Here is a 21,921-nt window from a genome sequence, read left to right on the forward strand (position 1 = left end):
GAAGGCTGGACTACTGTCTCTGCTTCGTATTTAATAATAAAAAAAAAAAAGGATTGCATAGATGCCCAGCTTGTGGCCTTGGCTCATGGTCCATTTTTGGGGGAATCTGAGGACAAGTTTTGGCTTAAAGGATGAAGAGCTTGATGAATCGTAGGTTAGGTATTACCAACCAGTGTCTGCTGGTTTGATTTGGACAAAAGCTCCTGCAGTTAAATAATGAACAGATTAAGATGGAGAGCTAAGGTATTCAAAGTCTCCTGACCCTGCTACAGCACAGAAAAATATGCTCTGACAATGTAAGGAAGAGGCTTTTTTTCTAAGCCTGTAAACACTTCCTTTGTATGAATATATGTCTGTATTGCATATCTTTATGTTCTGTCCATTTATATTTTTAAACACAATGATGGATAATAAGTCTTGGCCCTAATATGGAGAACAGTGGCAGCCTTAGGCCTTAGATTAAGCTTTTCAGAGCAGTGAAGCATGCTGTTTGCAAAGCATGACACCTTTTTCTCAGAAGTTTCAAGAATATGCTTCGCTGCATTGTCAACATCAACATCACTTTTCACAAGAAGGTGCCATTGTTTTTTCTGTCATTTTTCAATATTAGTGGTCATCAGTGTTGGATTGTGTCTCTTTCTTCCGACTCTTGCTATCCAGTGAGCGTATAAATCCCAGGGTGCGTAGTTCTCTAGGTGCTTGGAGTGAATGGTGTCAATTAGATTATGACAAAAAACAAACTAAAAAACTTTGCTTTTGCCCTTGTCCTCTCAGGATGTTTGGCAGAGTCAACCTATCTTAGATGAAGTCAGTGTTACTAGCAGGTACCACATTGCCTCTAAATACAAATGGGCTAACGTGAGATTTTTTTTTTCTTTTATGATATCAAGAGGAAATAACTTTATCAGTTTATCAGACAAAGGAGTCATTGCTTCTTGCTCTTTCTAACTTATTGGATCTCTGCAGTATGCTGAGGAACATGAATCAGGGAAAGAAAACCAGGAGTTTCTATTGTTCAGGACCTCCACAGGTGAATTCAGTCCTGTGACATGAAATGGGTAGACTTAAACTGGGAAAAAAGTGTCAGTCCTCAGATCTTTTTAGATAGAGGTACCTCCAGGTGGAAGGGAATTAAGTGTAGGCTAGTGGTGCTTTGGGAGCATAGCTGCGAAACATGAGTAGGTGCTTCTAGGCATCCAGTGATTTACAGATATGCAGTTGTGTTTGAATGGCTGGTAATAGTGTTGCCAGATCTCTAATTGGAGATACTGTAGAGAAAATGTTAAAGTTTAGTCACGTTTAAATACTTTTTTGATTCAAATGAATTTAAATTCCTTCTGATATGCTTACTATGGTGTATTTTGGCAATTTCATTTCTCTGATAGCTTTCAGAATGCACAGTGCATACATACAAGTTAGTAAGACTGTCTTTTTTTTTGCCATTTAAACTGAATTCTCCTATTAAGTTATGTGTCATACCAACAGAGCCTTAAAATTCAATGTCAGAGTTTAAGTTTAGAAGTCATAAATCAGGACCATAAATATGATCTCTCATGGGATTGCATGGAACTCAACAAAAGATGTTGAAAGAGCTTTCTGATAGGATTGCAAAGCCAGTGTCTGCCACCCCTGAGTATTATGGCTGTGTCTCCAGGGACAGATTAGGAGGAGCATAAAAGATCAAGGAGAAGTACAGTGCAGTTCTGTGTCATGATAGAATGCTACGTAGTGTTTTGGCCTTCCTAGTTCAGTATGTCTCCTTTTCCATCTTGAGACATCTGAAGACTAATTTTTAGTGGTGTGGTGCATTTTGTAGTTCCAGCTGAGAGGAAGCAGAATTTCTGTTTCTGAAATTGTTTGCCCAGTGTTGCTGAAGTTAATGTTGCTTGTATATATGACCACATTCACACAGCCCCCAGCAGGCTACTATTCCTAAGTATGAAATGATGATGCCACTGGTTCCCAACCTTATAGGTGTGTTGTGAAAAATATGTTAATTAGCACCTGAGGTGATTGGAAATTATACTTAAAAACAAAACTCATGAGGAAGTATAAAGAGTGTCTTATAGCTGGAACTGCATTCTATGAAGTAAATAAAGTGTGTTTAGATGAGAATGTTGTTCCAAAGATAAATATGAATTTAAGAAGGAAAATGGGTCTAATCTGTCCTGTTTATTCAGGAGGATGATAGAAAATGCCTGTGAATTTTGTAATTGGATGTGAATTTTATACAGTTAAATAGTATGGGAGACTTTTTTTTTTTTCTTTTTATCTGGATGAATTTTTTTGGTCTTCATTGAAATTTCTCATAAAATATATCAAGGAGACTTGTTTGTGCAAGAAAGACTAGAGGGTAACTTTAGATAGGAAATAAAAATATGTCTGGAATTTATGTAGCATGGGTTACATAATGGTAAGTGAGTAACAGATTGCAGCTTTCTACTTTGACTTAGTGGTGCATATGTTCTGTCTTGAAGTTGGATAAGGCTGCACGTATGGATAGCAGAACTTTAAGAGTCTGTCCATGGTTCTGTGGGCAGCACCAAGCTCTTTCTCTGAACAAACAAGCATGTCAAAGTTATATTAAAAAAAAATCATTTCAAAGTATTTTTTAATTGTTCTTAACAAGTGGTGCACTATATTGCCCCAGGTTTTACATCATTTCAAATATGTTTATGCAGATGAAATATGTTTAATGTGGAAGAAAATGTTTCACATTTTAGAACTTTGGAGAGTGATCTCTTAGAATTTTTGTGTAGCAATAGCATTTGCAAGCATAGTACACTGATAACTTAGAGAAGCACTTTTTAAGCTCGTACAGAATTTAGCCATGCTAGTTTGTGATGAGTTCATAGGCTGATTTTGGCAAAAGTGTGTTGCTTGGAGATTCCACTTCAGGCTATTTTTGTGGAATTGTGTCCAGACTTTACCATGCAACACTTACATCATAATACCATTTCACCAGCAGTAAGTATGGGTAAACTGCTGTTAAAATACATAAATGTTTTAATATTGAAAACATGGGTTCAGAGATACAGTGCGTTCCATGTAAATGCACCTGTGTGGTGTGACATTCTGCTGTGATTCTACTCTGTGTTGACTTCAGGGGGAAAATTGCATCAGGTCTTCAGTGGATCATGTTTTCTTTCACTTTTCTTGGTATTTGTGAAACAGCTCTACATAATCTACAAAATAATTATCTCAGTGGCTTGTTTTAGCTAGAGCACTGCAATATGTTCCTTGAAGTTTCTACGTATGTATGTATGTGTATTAGAGTTGGACTCGGGTAACTCTTTCTAAAGAGAAGTTTTGAGAAATTCAGTGGTGAGGGAGGAATGTTCTGGCTGTGTTGTGGTTAAACAAGGTATAGCCAGCAGCATGAGATTTGTAAAAAGAGAACAAAGAGCTGGAAGACTAACAGGCAGAGAAGAGAGATCTCAGTAAGTGAAGGATCACAACACATTCTATTAGAAGAGAACGCGACATTAAATTCACTTTGGTCACTTGTGGGAACTGATTTTCAGCTCTTGCTCCTGTGATTTACTTAATCAAATACAAGTAAGGATATGGGATGATAGACAAGGAAATGGGGTGCTGTTTGACTGTCAAGGAATTTTTTCTTATGCACAACATATTAATGTGTGTGCAGAATATCTGTTTTCCTTCAGGAGGTGAGGGAAATTGTTCAGGGACGTTCTGAAGTGTTTAAGAAAAAATTTCAGTGCAGTCAGCATCAGGGTCAAACAAAAGCGTTCTTTTCTTTTGTGTGTCTGACAAAAGCCAAACAATTTTAGTAAAGCATCCCTTTCCTCTTTCTCATATAAGAGCATTAACAATACTGCTATTTGAAAGGATGGCAATTTATAACAGCCTTTTACAGTTTGTATTTGATTCCAGTGGGACTTAGAAACAAGAGGTTAAAGTCCAAGTATAAATTAAGTGCTTTAACTGGTTTGACACTAATGTGGTTACCTCTGTAGATTCTAGCAGCACATTTACTTTGTTTTTGCTTTACAAAGTAGAGTAACAAAAATAACTTTAATAATAATTAAACTGTGTAAACTATTAAAGACTTCAGGGATCTTTGAAATCCTTGGAGATAACTCTGTATACCGAATATACTGTATATTGAATATATATATACTGTTGAATATACTGTGTATTGAAACTTTATATTTTTGAATATACTGTGTATTGAAACATAATAGAACAAGCAAGCAATACCCTTCCAGAGTATCTTCAGAATTGTGTATGTCCACACAGTGTTTACAAATGAGGAAGCCAGTAAAAGAAAAAAGAAAAAAAAACAAAAAACAAAAAACCACAACTCCCCAAAACTACTGTAACTTTCTAGTTGGACTGAAAAAAAAGTACATTATTGTTCTGGGCTCACCAATAATTGAATGTCTACATGACAGGCAAGGGAATTAATCTAAATGTTACGTTTGCCCACAGATGGATGATCATCCATCTGTGGGATATCGAGGCCAAGACTGATAAGCAGCAATGTGGGGAAAAATGTTGGAAAAAAGATTGGTGATCTGGCAAACATCATTAAAATCGGTTCAAAATGTATTATAGCTAGGGGAAAACGGGGACTGAGACAAATGCATCTCAACTGCTGTGATGAAAGATAATTGGCTCCAAATCCAAAGATTTCTCAAGAAGAAAGAGGGAAGAGACTTTCCAGAATTTTCTGTAGGGGAAAACCTCTAAGATGTGTTTAAAAATTGTAATTCAGCTGGATTATATAGACAGATTGAACCCATACAATTAAATGTTAAATGTCCCTTAGCTAAGCTAGTATAAGAGTTGTTGTGATGCAATTTTGGATACCAGGGATTAGTTCTGACTATTGCAAGTAGCTACGTCTGGTTTTACTCGCAGGAGATGTGAAAGTGCACTTCTCTGATGTCAGTGTCATCGCCCACGCCAGAAGAAATGAACAAACGTAGCCAGAATGTACTGCAAGAAGGTTCTCTTGTATCCAGTGAGATTTCTGAATCAGTGACGTCCACAGAAATACTGTGGACATTCCCATCCCACCCTTCTGAAAATTGAAAAGAAAAAAGATCTTTGCTTCATGCAGTGCTGAGATGATTTTTAATGGTGATTCAGCGTGTAGAGAGGATTGTATTCATTAATTCCATAATGTTATGTACTTTATCGCTGTTTAGAGTTTGTTGACTTCCTTAGTGCTTTTCAGTAGCTTCCTTTCAGGAAATAGGATGTTGTACGGGTATACTTACATTATACTTAGGTAATGTACAATGTTTTTCCTTATTCTTCCTGAAAATTGTAAACAATTTTACAGTTTTATACTTAACACTTGGTTTCTCATATAAAGGAGTTATGTATCCTGGGTGGGGGAAATTGTGTCCATCTCAAGAATTTGTTTTTTAAAGAAATAGTGCATTTCACCTGAAGACTTTTAATTCTATCTTAAGACACAGTAAAGTCTGATGTCTTGGTTGGAGAAAGAGCCTAGAGAATGGCCTTAAGCAAAATGGATAGTTTATGTTGAATTATACTGGGTTGGAATGAGTCTCATTGCCAGTGTATAAATGTCTAATTCAAACCTTCTTGAAAGAATCCTATTGATGAGTAGACAGTAGTTGTTACCTTTATTTGATAATACTTATGAGTCAGTGACACTAAGAATGTGTGCTCACCTGTGCCCACCTGAACCATCATGTATATCTTAAATTTATGTGGCTTAGTATCTGCAGTAGTACCTGCAGCAGACTGTGTCTGTGGAAAACTGTTAGAGATGGGCAGTGAAGTCCTTTCTGCTTTATTACTGCAGAAATGTGCTGTGTGTAAAATGGCTTTCTGTCCTAGATATAAAAATGATTATCTGCTCCTTAAAGTGACTTTAAGGCTTTTGTTCCCATGTCTTTGAAAACCCTTTCAGCCCAGATAAACTTAAGGTAAGTAAGCATTGGGTTACTCTGAATGGGAGCTAAGCAGGGCTTGCATACATGAATCTCATTCTGGATTGCTTAATGCTGGAGAAGTCTCAGTCCCAAATATGAAGTGCAGTTGGTGAATTTTCAAGCGTGGGGCTCTTGAAGAGCTTAAAGTTCTTTTTCAAAAGCACTTTAGTCTGAAAAAGTGAGATATTGGCAACAAGATGGCCCAGTTTCCACCTACTTCTGCAGATAAAGCATTTGACTGCCTTTCTAGATTTAGAAGGGCAATCTACTAAGCTCTATTAAAGCTACTGAACTGAGTCAAGCCTCCTAGAGAGTGCTATAGTACGGTGGGGCCTAAAAGCTGTAGTGCTTACTGCTACAGCTGTAGTGAAGAGTGAATCCCCTGCTTCCTCAAAGAAAATGATGTAAGCCCTAGAAGATTTTGAACTGAACACAGTCTTTTGTTCTGATCCATTGATTGGGCATATTCCTGTGCAGCATACTGTTTCAGGTAGTTTTCTCCATGGGATCGACTTATGTTACTGCTTCTACAAAAGGGCTACGACTGATTAGAGGAACTAAAATTTAAGTTCTTTAGCATCATATCTCTTTGTGGATCCAGTTAGCATGTAATACCTTTAAAACAAAGAAACCAATAAATTTAGTCAAACAGATTTGAAGCCATTCTGTCAATCATTTCAGATCACATCGCAGTTTTTATTCATTTATTCACAGTCGCATTTTTCTGAAACATCTTAAACTATGTAAAGGGAAATCATAGGCATATTTTTTTTCACTGCCAACTATTGATTTGTTTTGTTTTTGTGTCATTTTAAATGTGGAAAATAGCTGTAATCCAAGCTAGGTTGTTTTCTGGCCTAGGATGGCACATATTGAATCTTTGAAGTGGTGGAACAGGCAAGAAAGAAAAAAAAGTGATCCATTATACCTGCTGACAGAAATCAAATTTCCAATGTATGCATAATTCATCTGTAATGCACTTGAACAGAGCAAAAACTATTCTAAATAACCTGAATTCCTTTGACCTCCTCTATAAGGGCTGTGTCCCTAAGAGAATTTAGCAATGAAGGCCTCCTGGGTGGGAACATGAAAATACAACAACTATGAATGTCCTTTGGAACTATCTCAGCACTTGTGTCTGCATATTCTCCTTTGATATTTAAGTAATAGCCATCTACTCAAAACATAGCACTTTTATAAGCATACTTGATCAAAATTTGCTGAGGTTGATGAAGAAAGGCTACTTGAATAAGGCAAGCTTCTCTGTAGCAAGTTATTTTATACAATATCTGTGTATCTATAACTTTTTTTTTTTTAACTTTTTAATTTCTACAACTGAAATTAAGAGAACTGAAAAATGGGCTACTTGTCTCTCCTAGAATGGGTGAAAATTTTTTGCTGCATGTTTAGTATTCTTGGTCTATGGAGCATAGATGAGGAAAATAGTCAGAAATCATGAGTGCAAAACAAGCAGTAAGTCTAAGCTCATTTCAGATTGGTGGGAGAAGACTGTGAAAGGGACATGTAAATAAGGAGCAATAAGGAAATGTTGATGTGAGGATTTAATGACATGGCTAGAGACAGAAATAGCTATATATAGAAGTGTGCAATAGCAATGATGACAAGAATGGCAACAAAAAGCAGCTGTGGAGACCATTGTTCAGTTACCACTATAACAGATAGCTGGATGGTGTTTTGCTCTTAGAATAGCCATATTGGTTTGCAAACAGGCAGTAGAATTGAGTTTTCAAAAAGTGACAAAATATTAAAACTGAAGTTCTATTAACTACTGAAATACTTGTAATAAGATCATGCAAATGCAAGAAAAAGTGGAAGTTGTAGAAATAATGAAGTAGAAAGAATGCCGAAATTAATTACATTAATGTGTATCTTGTATGCATGTCAATAATTTGTAGCTATAAATAAAAGACAGCTAGAGATGCTCCTTACTTGCTCAAAACATTTGAGTGGGTGTGTGCAAATGTGCTTCACGTTATGCAGGAATGTGAGAGAGCATCAGAGAAGGCATTGGAACTTAGATGAAACAAAGTTGGGGAAATGTGAATTAAGTATTGGGAATGTCATTGTAATAAGACAGAGTGAAACATTGGAATATGTTCCCTTGGGAATCTGTGGAGTCTGTGTAATAGAAGGTTTTTAAGGGTAGGCTGGACAAACTTTTTGGGTAATGCTGTTACTTCATCCTGTGCTGGGAAGTGGCAGTAGGGGAGATCATATGGTCTGTTAGTCCTGTTCCATCTTTCTGTGTGCCTAGTAATGGCTGTGTAATAGCCAAGTATCAACTTGTAGTAAGTTTCAACTTATAATAGCCAAGTTTCATTTTTGCAAAACTTCTTTTTGTTTATGACTAAGTGAAGATGAAATATATATATATATATATATGTATAGTGAATACATATATATTAAGTTATTGTTGAATTATATATATATGTATTCAACAATAGTTCTAATAACAATTTTACGTACATGGTTGGTTTTTATACTATGTCAGCTTTCCTTTTGGCTGAACAATCATTTCTAGTAGTAAGGACTAAATTAGGTGGACTGGTAAAAGTAAACCAGTGAGACACCTGTGTTAGGAAATAAGTAATTTCCCCTTGCTTCTTTCCTGTTTTTCTATCTGTGCTTAACTAAGGGAAAAAAAAAAAAAGATAGGCTAAGGGAATTGGTCATCTGAGAATTTAAAATATTGAATCTATTTGTCATTTAAAAGCTTCTTGGCTGTGATATGGGGAAATAGATTGGTGTTCTGAAGTTCTCCTCACTCATCACGGCTATTACTTGAAAACATAGGAAACTGTCTGAGATAACCCTGTCACAAAGGGAATAGGCAGGTACAAGTTTTTTCAGAGGTAGAACCTTCAGGCCTTATGAGTTGCTGTGCAGATATGTGTATGAAAACACACTGGTTTCAGTGCAAAAGTAGGTAGTGTTATGAAAACATTGAGTTCACGTCATTTTTGGAGGTATTAATGGGAAGCCTCCAGATCAAGTAGTTTGGTTTCCTCAGGATATTTTTTAAATAAATTAAAAAAAAAGAAGATGAAAAACAGCAAAACCCACCACAACACTAACAGTAGTCAGAAGAAATTTTTGTGCCAGGATTATGTGAGAGGTAAGAGTAAGCCCCACCAGCCAAGTCTGCAGTATAAACCCCTGCTTGTTTTTTATAGTGAATAAATGCACTCCTTTGATTAAATCACCATGAAGCATGAGAACATTATGCACACAATAATATAATATTTTTTTCAGCACATTAAAATATGTTCTTCTCTTTGCCCCACTTGAGCTATGAGACAGTGCAGTGTAGTCGTCTTTTTACCAGAATACCAGTTCTGCTTTCACTAGTCTATTGTCTTCCTTCAGAGCAGGGACGTGCCACAAATCTTCTGAGATCCACTACAGCTATTGAATACTGTCTAGTTAAATCTCTGCAGAATGTTGGAGCTGTGAGGGCAGTCATAAAACGAAGAAAAAAAAAGTGTTTATACAAATTCTTCTAGAAAGAAGCTAAGGCTGAGCAGCAGCCTTATGAACAAAGGGACCCAGGATATTCTTTAGGAATCTTCTTCCTGTGTAAGTCTGCCCAGGAATGGCTGCGTGAACCATTGTGACTACCTGGACCTAAAACTTTCCAGCTGCCTCCTTTTAGCCACCTTTCTGGCTAACGCAGAAAAAAAAATCAGTGTGTTGTGACAGTGCAAGGGTGGAAGGGATTCTATGAAGAAATCCTCTTACTTCTATTTTCCATTTATCCTGCAGTTGTTGTTGTTGTTAGATCATAAATTTATCACAGCGGGAGCTTGCTGTGCTCATAATATTCTATCATAGTTACTTACAGAGATGGAAAAAATATCACACATACGTGATGCCAATTTTCAACTAAAATCTCATCAGTTTATCCAGACATCTTTCTTTTTCAGTCTGTCCCAAGAGAGTTTCATGGGTTTTGGAAATTATGGGTACATTCTTCCACTGATCTTCTTTGACAGATGCATCTAAGAGACCTTAAATATGAGTAAATGTAGGCTAGGGGGCAGGGCAATGAGGCAATTGCCTGAGTCTCACCATTACAAAACTCACTGTCCAGTTCAGGAATAAAGATTAGCAAGAAAATGCTGATTGCCTTATCTTTAGTAAATCAACAATCTGACTTTGTCTCTAGTTAAAAAAAATATATATATATATGTATATATATATATAATTTTTTTTCAGTAATTTTTTAATTTGGTGTTTATATATTCTGCTTGGTGTTTATATATTCTGCTTGTGTTTTCTTTCATTAAGCTCATTTATTTATCTGGTCTCATGCTGATATTTTGTCACAATCTGTTGTTATACTTAAGAACAGAGTAAGGTGTTTCATTTCCATGTGTTAAAAATTCATTTTGGAGAGTTTGATACATTTATCACTCTGTATAAAAATAATGATTTCAGGTATGTAATGGTGCTGTAGCACCTTCATTTTTCTCCAGAAGTGAATCTGAGATAATCTAAGTTGCAGATCCATTCATACCTATGTCACAGTGGCATCATCAGTTAAAGCTTCTGGAATTTAAAGATGAAAATCATCTGTGTGTGCAACCTTAAAAATGCAGTATCCTCTTTTACACAAACTAGTCCAAGTAGAAAGGAGTTTAAGGTTATGGCAGTTATGTGCTTTTTTTCTTGCTTGAAATTGTGACTTAAACATTCATGCAGCCAAACCATCTAAGTAGTACAGAAGGATATTGTTTCTCATTTGGGATTAAATCTTCCCCCTTTACAGAAAAGAGAAAAAACCACACACACAGATACATACCCCCTCCCACCCACCCACTGGAAAAAAGGGGGAAAAAAAATGGTGGGGAGAGGATTTGAGGAAGTCCAAGACGCTAACCTTGCAGCACTTTTGCCAAGTGCTTCCTTTCAAGAGGATTTGCAGTCTGTTTTCAATTTAAATCTGCGTGTATTATGCTCACCATTAACGTTTCTGAACCTCAGACTGTGTGAGGATAGTTCTGTCTCCTTGGTGCAACTACAGAGAATGATGAAGATGGTGTGTATGCCTTGAATCTGCTGGCTCCTCATACACTGGTTAACTTTCAGCTCAGAGGTCTTAAGAAATATCTCCAGAAGAAATGAGAAAGTTAAAACCACTGAGTTGCTAGTGGAGGAAAAGATACAAGTTTCTTTATCGTTTCTAAACCTGAGAAAGGTGGGAAAAATCTTCTGGTGTCAAAATAATACAAAGTCTTATTTCTTGCTCCTGGTAAAGCAGTAGCCATAAAGAATAGCCATAAGAATTGAACTGGTTCTCTTACAAAGGCATTGCTGAATAAGTATTCAAATATTTGTAGGAGCTAGGGCTTATATTGCATAGTTTTTGGTCAGTTTTGGTCCACCAAAAGCCTGCATTTAATACTGCTTCATGGATAATCACCTCTGTAGATACTGGCCAGTAGTTATGAACGTGTCATTCAACTATTGCTTCCTTATTGTTACTCCCAAATTTACATTCCAAAGTTTTCTCACCAAAATTAGACAAGAGGCAAATTTGCAATTTCCATTCAGTCTCATATTAAGCATGTCTGCTGCCAAAAGAAGTATACTGCAGATTTTTTTGTGATGAAATGTGAACTATGAGATGAAATTTGAGTTGTTTAAAAAAAGTATTAGTTGTTAAGGTTGTGCCCAAGTTCTCTAAGAGCTTAGAACTCCACAGTGTAGTAGAAAATATTATGAGAGAGAATTAAATAACAATTTATTTCCTTTTTTTTTTTTTTTTTTTTTTTTTTTTAACCAAAGCTGGAAAACTTGTGTGGGTCTCCCAATACAGTAGTTTTTATAGTGTAGGCAAGACTGACTTTTGTGACTCAATGAACCATGTTTTTTTAATTACATCACATCCTGAAGGAAATAAATGTTACTAAAACATTTGAAAATGTAAAATAGAAAATGGATTAGACTCTTCTAGGAAAAGATATACAGAGATATAGAGATCTCATTGAAGATCATGTATGTATATATACAAATATATATGTATATACACATATATACAATACATACGTACATATATATATATAAAATCATATAAATAAAATACAAAGAGAGCAGTATGGCTTGTGAAGCTCTGTTTAACAAAAAGAAAGCCTAGGAGTTCTAGCCTCAACAGTTCACAAGTTACTAGATCTCTGTTCATTGGGACAGGTGTATTAATAACCTTTTAAGATATGGTGACATCCAAGAATCACGGTGTCTTCTAAGTTGACCAAAATTACAGTACTAGCCTTTAACTGAAACATTTATTTCTGTGTCTGTGTTCATCTGCTTCGAAGCACTTTTTCAGACTGAATAAGGTGGTAGCATCTGTAATGCAGCTGCTGTTCAAATAGAGCAATGCCTTTACTGTAGACAAAACAGTTGGCTCAATTGCTTTAATTTATTTGTTTATGAAGAGCCAAAAATAAGAGGCTTTATATTCTTTTGAAGTGGAAAGGTTTTCTTTATTTTATTGAAATTTAAAAATAAAATAGAAGTTGTCTGGAGGGGTATTCAGTAACTAGGTTGTATGACTGTCCAAGAACTTCTATAACAGGAGGAGGGAGGTTCTTCTATTCCTGTGCATCATTTCTAGGGATTGTTAGTTTTGTTATAAAAGTATTTATGGTTATAGTGTTCTCAGAGACACTGTACTATGTTTTCTAGAACTTACTGGAGTTATTAGTAGGTGTGCAGAGGACAAAATGTTTTCTTTGTAAATAACTGTAAATAACACCTGCTCTTTTCCCTTAATTTTACTAATTAGTAGTTTTAATCTTTTTGGGCTTCTGCTGTTAGATTTGGAATTAAATACATCTGGTTTTCAATCAAATTCTATAACAAGTAGTTGTTCAAATTAGCTTAATTTGAAGTTAGTGTTTACTCAGTCCTCATTACATATAAGTTATTTAAATGTCTGTATGGAAGTACATTTTAAAATAGCTCTTTTTTTCCTCCTTTGAGCTCAGAATGAGTATTTTCAGCTATTGACACTCCTCACCCTTTTCTCTGACTGAGCTATTTATTACTTAAAGAAAGACTGAGCTCCACTCACAGCCTATAATATGTAAATACTTGTGGAAAAATGGTGCCAAAAAACTGTGAAAAAATGGGTCCAGGCAGCTGCGTCACAAGGTTTGACCACTTCAGGCTGGGGTGCCAGGAGATTTGAGACAGATGTTTTCAGACATGCCGCATGCCTAAAACATTTCCAGGGGTCGAGCTACAAATAGTGACTTAATAAGTGCAGAAACAGGAAAAGTATGCGGGAGGACACAAGAGTTTATTCACCCCTAGGTGCACAGCCAGCCTCTTTACATTACATCTGCCTGTCAGGGTTGGCTATTTAAGCTGTCATGCCCTTGGTATTGCTCTTTGTCTGACTGTGAATAAAGTGCAGCATTGTGATTACTAATCCCACTCCAGTGACTTGACTTTAAATGTGGTTTTGGAGCGTATCCCAGAGCTCTGTTTGCTAAGCTTCCTACTCCTGTTTCAGAGACACCACTGGAGATCTATGAGAGAGAGCACTGCAGACTGCCCTCCTCCTGGAGACCTGTCGCCTTTTTTTCCCCCCCCCCCTTTTTTTTTTTTTTTTTTTTTTTTTCCCAAAAAACTTTTTGAAGGAAATCAATGGATACCAAAGTGGTCTGTTTACTTTTCTTTTTTTCTTTGCCTCCGCTGACAGTGGGAAATCACACTGGTCGCATCAAGGTGGTCTTTACACCCAGCATCTGCAAAGTGACTTGTACCAAGGGCAACTGTCAGAACAACTGTGAGAAGGGAAATACCACCACCCTCATCAGTGAGAATGGCCATGCTGCTGACACGCTGACAGCCACTAACTTCCGAGTAGGTAAGTACTCTGAAATTGCATTTGTCCTTAGCTGTCCTCTCTTGACTAACAGAGGGAGGAGATTTTTGTTATTAATACCAGTTGTGCATCTGCAGCTCTTTGTTTGGAGGGCTTTGCTGGGTAGGAACCATTTTCTGTTAGACAAGCTTTCTGGTCTCCTTCTGAAATGATCCCAAAAGTTTCTTTTGTGTCACAGGGGAAAAAAAAAAAGTATTTTTCATTTGAATTTTTATCTGCAGGGCTACAGAATGCTAAAAGCTGAAGCTTTTGATAAAAATAATCCCTCAGAGTTTGTGTTTCTAAAAAGAAAAAATACCAGATTCCACAAAAAGCTCTGTTTCCTGCTCTTTTTAGTTGAATAGTATCAAATGCCCATAACAACTGAGCTAACGTTCTGTCTTCAAAAAATTGTTCAAGAGTTCCTTAGGACTGTGGTCCTTTTTTTTAAAAAGAAAAAAAAAAAAAAGAAAAGGCAGTTTAATTTCTTCCGTACTGCTGAGAATTAGTCAAATTTCATATTTGTCATTTTTAGAAACTGAGATAATGTTAAGTCCAGTTATTGAAGCCAGTAATTTCTCTGTTTATTCTTTCTGCTTGCTCAATAAAAGTATCAGCAGTGTGCCAGTCTAAACCCTGTAAGTGCTCGACTGTGTTAAAACAAACCCTGAAAGCTGTCTGGGTTAGTGGATTTGCATATTTTAGCTGTGCAGTATATGGTGTTAGTAGGAATTTGTCTTCAAGTATTAGGCTGGTAAGCTAAATGAAGTTCAGATATATAGATGAATACTTGATCACTTTTTAGATTTTTTGGTTTATGATATGATATCCATAGCTGCTGTTGGGAAGTATCTTTGTTATGATTGTGAAAATATTGTTCTATCTTTTTCTTAAAAAAAAAAAAAAAAAAAAAAATTAAAAATTAATTATTTTGCCCATTTGTACTTAAAGAATGCCAGATATGAACTTTGTAATTTTTAGTCTCCTTTTAGTATAAACATAATGTCAGGCAGTGCTGATCCTGGCCAATACTGCCCTTTTTAAAGTGTACTATATTTCATGTTCTGAGGGAGGAAAAAAGCTATTTCAAATCATTCTCCTTTTCATCCAGACAGACGATACAAAGAGCAGTTCCCTTTCTTAAGACTTCTGCTAGACTATCAGACTGTAGATGAAAGCTCCTGAAATGAATAACACATTCCTTGATAACATCCATATTTGTAAAATATATATGTGTTGAAGTAAGAATAATAAAGACTGCTTTGGAAAAGCTATACAGAACACTTCGTTTATGGTAGATTTGAAGCATTAAAAAAGGAAAGGTTTTTAGAAAGGGATGGTAAAGCAAATACTTCAGAACTTTAGACTTGTGTTTACTGCTAATACAAATTTTTTGCTTAACTGATGTTTTGGCAAGAACCACAGTTAAGTACATTTTTTATTTATTTTTTCCGACTTTTATGAGAGGATAAGGCTATTACCTCCCTTCCTTTCTTCCCATTCCCACCCCCCCACCCTTGTGACCCAATTTTTTATTGAAATTATGAAATGTTGAGAATGGGCAGTCATGTAATTTGTCTGCTATGTAAATCTGTGCTGTAACTCAACCTTCCCTCAAATACTTACAAACTTGGTGTGTGGAAACTGACCTGTAAAGGCATGTTCCACACCTTCCTTCCTGGCCTCAGGCCATGCAATTTGTGATTCAGTGTGTACAATAGCCTGCTGGAAGTATTCAACAAAACCACTTCATAATAGTTTTGATGGAAAGATAAGGGAGCAGTATGTTTGAAGAGGGATTAAAAACAAGTCACTAGTAATGTAGGGGCATTTTTTAATCTGTCTATGGCTAACTGTCTTGGACCCTTAAAAAAAAAAAGGTATCTACCCTATCTCTGAGTGTCATCAGTTTTACAGAGAGAGGAATAAGGAGGAGATCTAAACTGTGCCTTCAGAGTTCTCCAGTTAAAAATGCTGAGTGAATTGAACTTCTTCCTGTAGGTCGAGTTGTGTCATAGGTCACTGCTTTTCAGGAGCTTTTGAAGTGAGCTTAAGATGTATTTTATTTAAATAATTTGTGTATCCATTTTCTTAATGAGTGTCTCATTAGCTAGGGCTTGTCTTGATCAAGATGTCTCCTGATACATAAAGCAGAAGCAATTTGGATCTTAGGAGACTTTTTTTTTTTTTTTTTTTTTTTTTTACTATATTTTAAGATCTGAATTATGTTTTGCTTGTGCTTCTTGCTTTTAAGGCCTGGTTCCAAACTTATTTTTGATAAACAGTAAGTAAACGAGTGGAAATTCTTTTTCTGACCATTTGATACTTTAAGAAGTGCAAGTATGAAATAGAATGTTGTGTTAGCAAGTTCATACTTAAAGCAGTGAGCAGCATGTTTTCAGTGTCTCTTAAAATGTTTGATCTTCCTTAGACTCAGAAAAGATAAATTTGCATGCCCTATTTGGAAACCTAACTCCTATGTCTAATAATAGGTACCTACTATGAATGGGAAATAGGAAACTGCTTTAGATCATTAGGTTGTCATTAATCTAAGTGCATTTGCTTAGCAGGAGCAATATGCTTCAGTTTAGCTTCTCTAATGTCAGATTGCAATTAGGCATCATCTTGCTTTCTTTTTAAAATTCATTATTTCTAATAATGACCAAATTAAAATTTTTGTGCTTCGCTTTTAAACTTTTGTGCTGAGTTTTGGAAGATTTTTGATTTTTCAAAGAGAATAAGCTGCAGTGTTTGTATTAAAGCTGCTCAAGTTTTTCCATGGGTTGTTTCAGATTCTTGAAACTATTTAGTTGATCCTTTCAACTAAAACGTGGTACCAGCAAGTCCAGGCAAGGAACAAATCCTGTTTCCTGAAAATTTTACTAGATATGGATAAGCCATTAAAAATAAAAACCCACAAAAAGAAACTGAATGGGGAATATGTAACTTTTCAGGTAGCTGAGAGTTTGCCTGTTTTCATAAAGAGAACTCTAACATTTCAAAAGAAGGTGATGAAAACTTGGTGTTTTAAAAGGAAGGATCTCCTTGATGCCTGTGTGCTTCAATGAATTTTTTTTTCCTCTTCATTTTTGTGAATGGGTTATATTGCACAGTTAAACCAACTTCCCGTATTTTTTCTGTCTTGGAGAATGAAAGCATTTAATCTGAGTGGAAACATTCTGCTGAATAGATGATCCTCATTATTCTGCATGATTGGTGCACGTGAAGGTTATATATGGTTTTTCAGTTCTGATGTTTCTACAGAGGCTTGTAAAACTGAGTTGGTATATGTGCGTAGGAAAGGATGCATATAGAATAACATATGAGCTTCCTGTCTCATTCACTGTTGAAGTTACTCAGTAATGTGTCCTGTTCCTCCTCAAAATTATTCTGCATTCCAAAATACCCTATTTTTGAAATGAATTTTCTCTCTGTGGGGAGTGGGAGGACAGTGACTAATTTGTAACTGTAAAATGAAGTGGTAAGAAATTAAGAAATGTCCAAGTTAGTGTTATTCATGCGCTTTAATTTCTGCCCCATTGTGCATATGTATTTAATTATAGGTTTACATTCTACTTTTTTTTTTTTTTTTTCCACGGGATCCTTGCCTTATTCATTGCACAGGAATGACAGAATTTAATAAAGGAAGCACCCTTTTAATACTTAGGTTTATTTTTACCCTTCATTTGAAGTATCTTATTTAAAGCAGTTTGTTCAAGCTGTTCTGAATGGGGAGTTTAGGGGGGGAAAAAAAAAGTATGCTCTTCAGTGGAAGTGCATATCTTTCTGCAGAAATTCTGTGTCCACGTGCTTGGCACTATCCATTCCAAACAGGGAATAAAAGCTCCCTGCAGGTGGAGACCAAGAAGAGTTTAAGAAATTTTTTTCCCAACATCATAGAAGATATTGTGGAAAGGTCAAGATCACTGAGATGATTGATGAAGTTATTACTCTCCTTTTCCCCTTTTAGGTCTCTTTTTAATGTGCATCAGTACCTCTGTTTCTCCTTATAATGTTTTCTCCTGCTTCTGATCCCTGCACAATTCTGTGTATGAGAATGTCTGGTCCTTTGTATTTTGGAGAGACTGATAAAGTTTAGAATCTCAGTGTGGATCACAGCAATCTACTTATCCTATACCTTACTGAATAATGTTCAAATGATATTCCCATTCAAATGTTGCCACTTTCCCTGCTGGAATTTTTTATCAAAGATTTTTCCTGTTGCACTGTATTGACTCTGTACAACTGCTTTTGAATATAATTGAGATTGTCCAGAAGTTTTCAATTATATACAGACAAACATCCAAAAAGGAGCATAAACATGTTACTTATGTTTTATTTGGTCTACTGATGAAAGTAATGAAAGAAAATTTGCCCAGTGTACTTTAAAGCAATGGATTATTTGAAGGGAATTTAGTAAGGAGCCAACCACATAAAAATTATTTTAAGAGTATTTCCTATCTAGGAAACAGTAATAATTGGAGCATAATTATTCAAACCATGAAAAGGTGAAGTTGTTATTTTATTAAAAGTCGATTGAAATTCTGAATTTATGATCATTAATTCCTGTTGGTAATTCAGAATTTGATGTACCTTTTTGAGTTATAATAAAATGATGGGAATGTCTTTGCATTTTAGAGTTGCTCAAAAACAGCAGTGATTTGTGAGCCAACACATTTTCAGCTGTTCTTCATGTATGACAAGAGATACAAGGACAATGAATGGCATTAAGCTTTTTTTTTCCCAAAGCAATTCTTTTTAAAGTTGGGGTAGACATAAGCTGATTTCTTTACTAAGAGATGAGATGCAAGCCCTACCTTTTTCTTGTTGTCGTTTGCTGTGTAATAAAGAGTTATTGTTTCTTTGCTCTACATGATACATGCCATACTACTACGTTTAACTGATACTGTAAGACTATGACAGTTGAGGAAGATCTGTCAGTACTTTTTGATACTAGAAAGCATTTATTGTTAGTAATGCTGTAGGAAAAAAATTGATGTAGGGAAAAAAATGATGACCTATGAGGGCTTGTATGCCAGGGAAGGCAGATTGAAAGACTAGCAGTTTTTGGAAGTATTTGTGTTGACTGGGAAGAAACTGGAATCTCTTTTGACAGCTTATGAGGTGTTCCCTGTTCAGTTTTCTGCCCATGGATTAAGAACTGCTAGAATGGTGGTATGTTATAAGAGATGCTTTATTTTTTGTTATGATGTCACTATGAGTAGATAATCCATGTCTGATCCATGAAGCTTGTTTCCCAGCAAATCACTATTCCTATGGGTTCAACCACGTCTTAGCAGGTATAGACGTATCTTCTCAAATTGCAGATCTAAAATAATTGATAAATGTCATGCAAACTTTTAGGAATTCTTTTTAGTAACTTCACTGTGGAGAAGTGTGGGGTTTATTTATTTACTTATTAAATGTGTTAGCTTTTTAGTTGATTACACTCCATCAGATGTCTTAATTGATGAGGAGGTCATCTATGGAATAGGTGCTCAGCTGAACAACGGGTCTGTAATTCAAGGTTTGTTTTTAGTTTTGTAGTTTCAGTGTCTAAGAACAAAGTGTTACTTCGAAATAGTCTTGGTTATTACACAGAATTTGATGTAGACTCATGCTTTTCTGGTGTGGTTATGTTGTAAGAATCGATCTATTCTCCCTGTACTGTCAGTTCGCCTTTTTTCTCTGCTACCTTGTAGCCTTATTTGGTAAAAGCTTTGTTTCTACTGTTCCTGCAGTAATTATCATTTCTGGCCTGTCAGACTTTATTGTTTTATGCTCTTTTTGCTGCCAGATGAAATATTTTTTTCTTTTAACAGATACTGGCAGACACTTGAAAAGTTCAGAATTCTTGGATAACTTGGTTGAAAGATTAGCTTCTAAGTTTTCTGTAACAGTAATCAAGGAAGTTGGTCAGCCTGTCAGAGCTGCTCTTGCACTCTTTCAAGATCTAGACATTAACATTTTTATTCACTGTTTTAGCTGGTAATTTGAAATATAATCTTTATTAATGATGGCCATGCTTGGGATATTTATTTGTGCGGCAGCATTGTAACAGCTGTAGCAAAGTGAAGGCCAAGTATTCATCTTCAAACACTGGACCAAGAGGGTAAAATAGAAAGATGGATAACAGTAGAACTATTTTATGAATTGTTTACATCCTCTGTCTTGTTAAAGATGCAGTAAAAAATGGTATTTCCTAGTCTGCAAGGCCAAAGCAAAACATCTGCATGTTGATTCTGGGAGGAATCACTTATCATGATCATTAGTTTAACAGATATTCATTTTTTCCAGCCTCTATTTGTCCTGTAATGTAAACTTGAGAGGACAAGGAAATGAATTTATTTACTTACAATCCAGGTAGTGTAGTGTAGGCTTTCTGAATCTGAACCACTGGTGGGCTTGAATTTTGGCCTGTAATGCAAATGTTCCTCTCCAGTCTGGTCAGCATTCAAGGTTTTAGGGCAGTTTTTGGTCACCTATGCTCATATTACAAAAACAAATGATATCTTTGTTGATAACCACATCTGCTCTGAAGGAGCGCTTTCCTTCCCCCCTGTATTTAGTACTTGTCATCAATAAGTAGTTATGGTATCCACGGTACAGTTTACAGCATCTGGGAGCTTTCTTCATGATCTTAAACTAATTACTCAAATTTGACATCTTCCCCTCTGGTTCTAACAAAGGCCAGATGCTGTTTTAAAGAAAATACATTGTTCAGCTAGACAGTCTTAATAAGGTTGAACTTAGGCCTGAGTTGGCAACTCTTTTCCACCCCTTTGCTCACCTTAAGGACTTCAGACCATCACTGTGAAGCAAAAGTCCATCTGCTCTGAAAGCACTCACCAAACTGTGTATTATAGAGAGCACAGTTTTTTGGATGTGCAGTCATAGGAAAAACCACAAATGGAAATGGTACAAAATCCACACCTGCAGCCATTCAGAGACACATGGAGTATGTTTAAAGCAAAACAGAACACAAAGTTAAAAAGCATAATGCTTTATTTTACTGTATGTGGATTTAATTTATAGGGATTAGCTTATGTATATCTGACTTCAAGTGCTACAGAAAGAGAACTAAGAGTGCATTTATTTGAATGATTACATTGTTGCATATCCAAATAAATACACTACCTTGTACAGCTATAATTTTGTTATTGCTAAACCAAATGTCTTTGCACATACCTCACTGAAAATGAAGCATATGCCAACTGGCTTTAAAAAAAAAAAAAATTCCCTTTGAATTATGCAAGCACAGAAGAGTCTGACCAATTTCACTGCTGGTTAAAATGTACCTTATACTATGAACGGTTCCCTTATCACACAGTTCTGTGTTTAACATGTCCCTTTGGATGTAACACAATCAGAAGGGAACATGTTGTCACTGCTCTGTGCTTATCACAGTCTTTCCAAATTCAGCCTCTCTCTACCATTTTTCTTTTTATTGTCCCCCAGAGAATTCCAGCTCTTTTCAGTGTGCTACCTGTGTAACTTTAACCTTCCCACTCTTAACCTATAATGAACTCTTAGATTTGAGTAGCACTCTGCAACCAAGAGGCCTGTTTTATAGCACAGATGAAGAGAGATCTCTGGATCTTTCTTTTGGAACATGAACTGTATCTTTACTACACACATCTTAATTCTTTTAAGATTTGTATCTCTTCATAAAAAGAATATATGTGCAAAGGGGACTGTGATCTTTCAGTGAGGCACATGAAGATTTCCATCAAATTGAAGTCCGTGGGAATTTTAAACTTGTATTAAGTAAACCTCTTACAAAGTCTTGAGGTCATGTCAATGAATAGAAGGAAAATGACTGTTTGCTTCTCACGCAGGAAGAGTTTTGAGCTGTAAGAAGCCTGCTCACGGTGAGCATTCTCATCTGTATCTTATTCAACTAAATATTTTGTTTATTTGTCATGCTGGTTATTTTCTACTTTAATTTTAAGATGATAAGCTGAACTACAAAGTTAAATTTTGTATTTAACATTATTCAGGTATTTTAAGTTCAGGAGAACTTGCAGCAACTTTTCTTACCTACCATGGTTTAGGAACTCAGCCTCTCTGATATCCCTCTGAGAGGGACTG

At 35.9% G+C, this 21,921-nt stretch overlaps 1 protein-coding gene across 7 annotated transcripts in view; it reads left to right on the forward strand.

Annotated features, from left to right (window-relative positions):
• The window catches only part of LTBP1 (latent transforming growth factor beta binding protein 1), a 178,860-nt gene that overhangs the window by 48,530 nt on the left and 108,409 nt on the right, over positions 1-21,921 (forward strand). For 5 of the 7 annotated variants that reach the window (XM_042881769.1, XM_042881815.1, XM_042881787.1 and 2 more), the window contains one exon: positions 13,666-13,833. In XM_042881769.1, coding sequence (XP_042737703.1) covers positions 13,666-13,833 — 168 coding nt within the window. Of the gene's footprint in view, positions 1-13,350; positions 13,834-21,921 lie in introns of those variants that run through there. The other 2 variants (XM_042881799.1, XM_042881807.1) reach the window with 2 other exon arrangements.

This window comes from Lagopus leucura, unplaced genomic scaffold (assembly GCF_019238085.1).
Source record: "Lagopus leucura isolate 7727_CA_CO unplaced genomic scaffold, USGS_WTPT01 Super-Scaffold_73, whole genome shotgun sequence".
Lineage (NCBI taxonomy): Eukaryota > Metazoa > Chordata > Aves > Galliformes > Phasianidae > Lagopus > Lagopus leucura.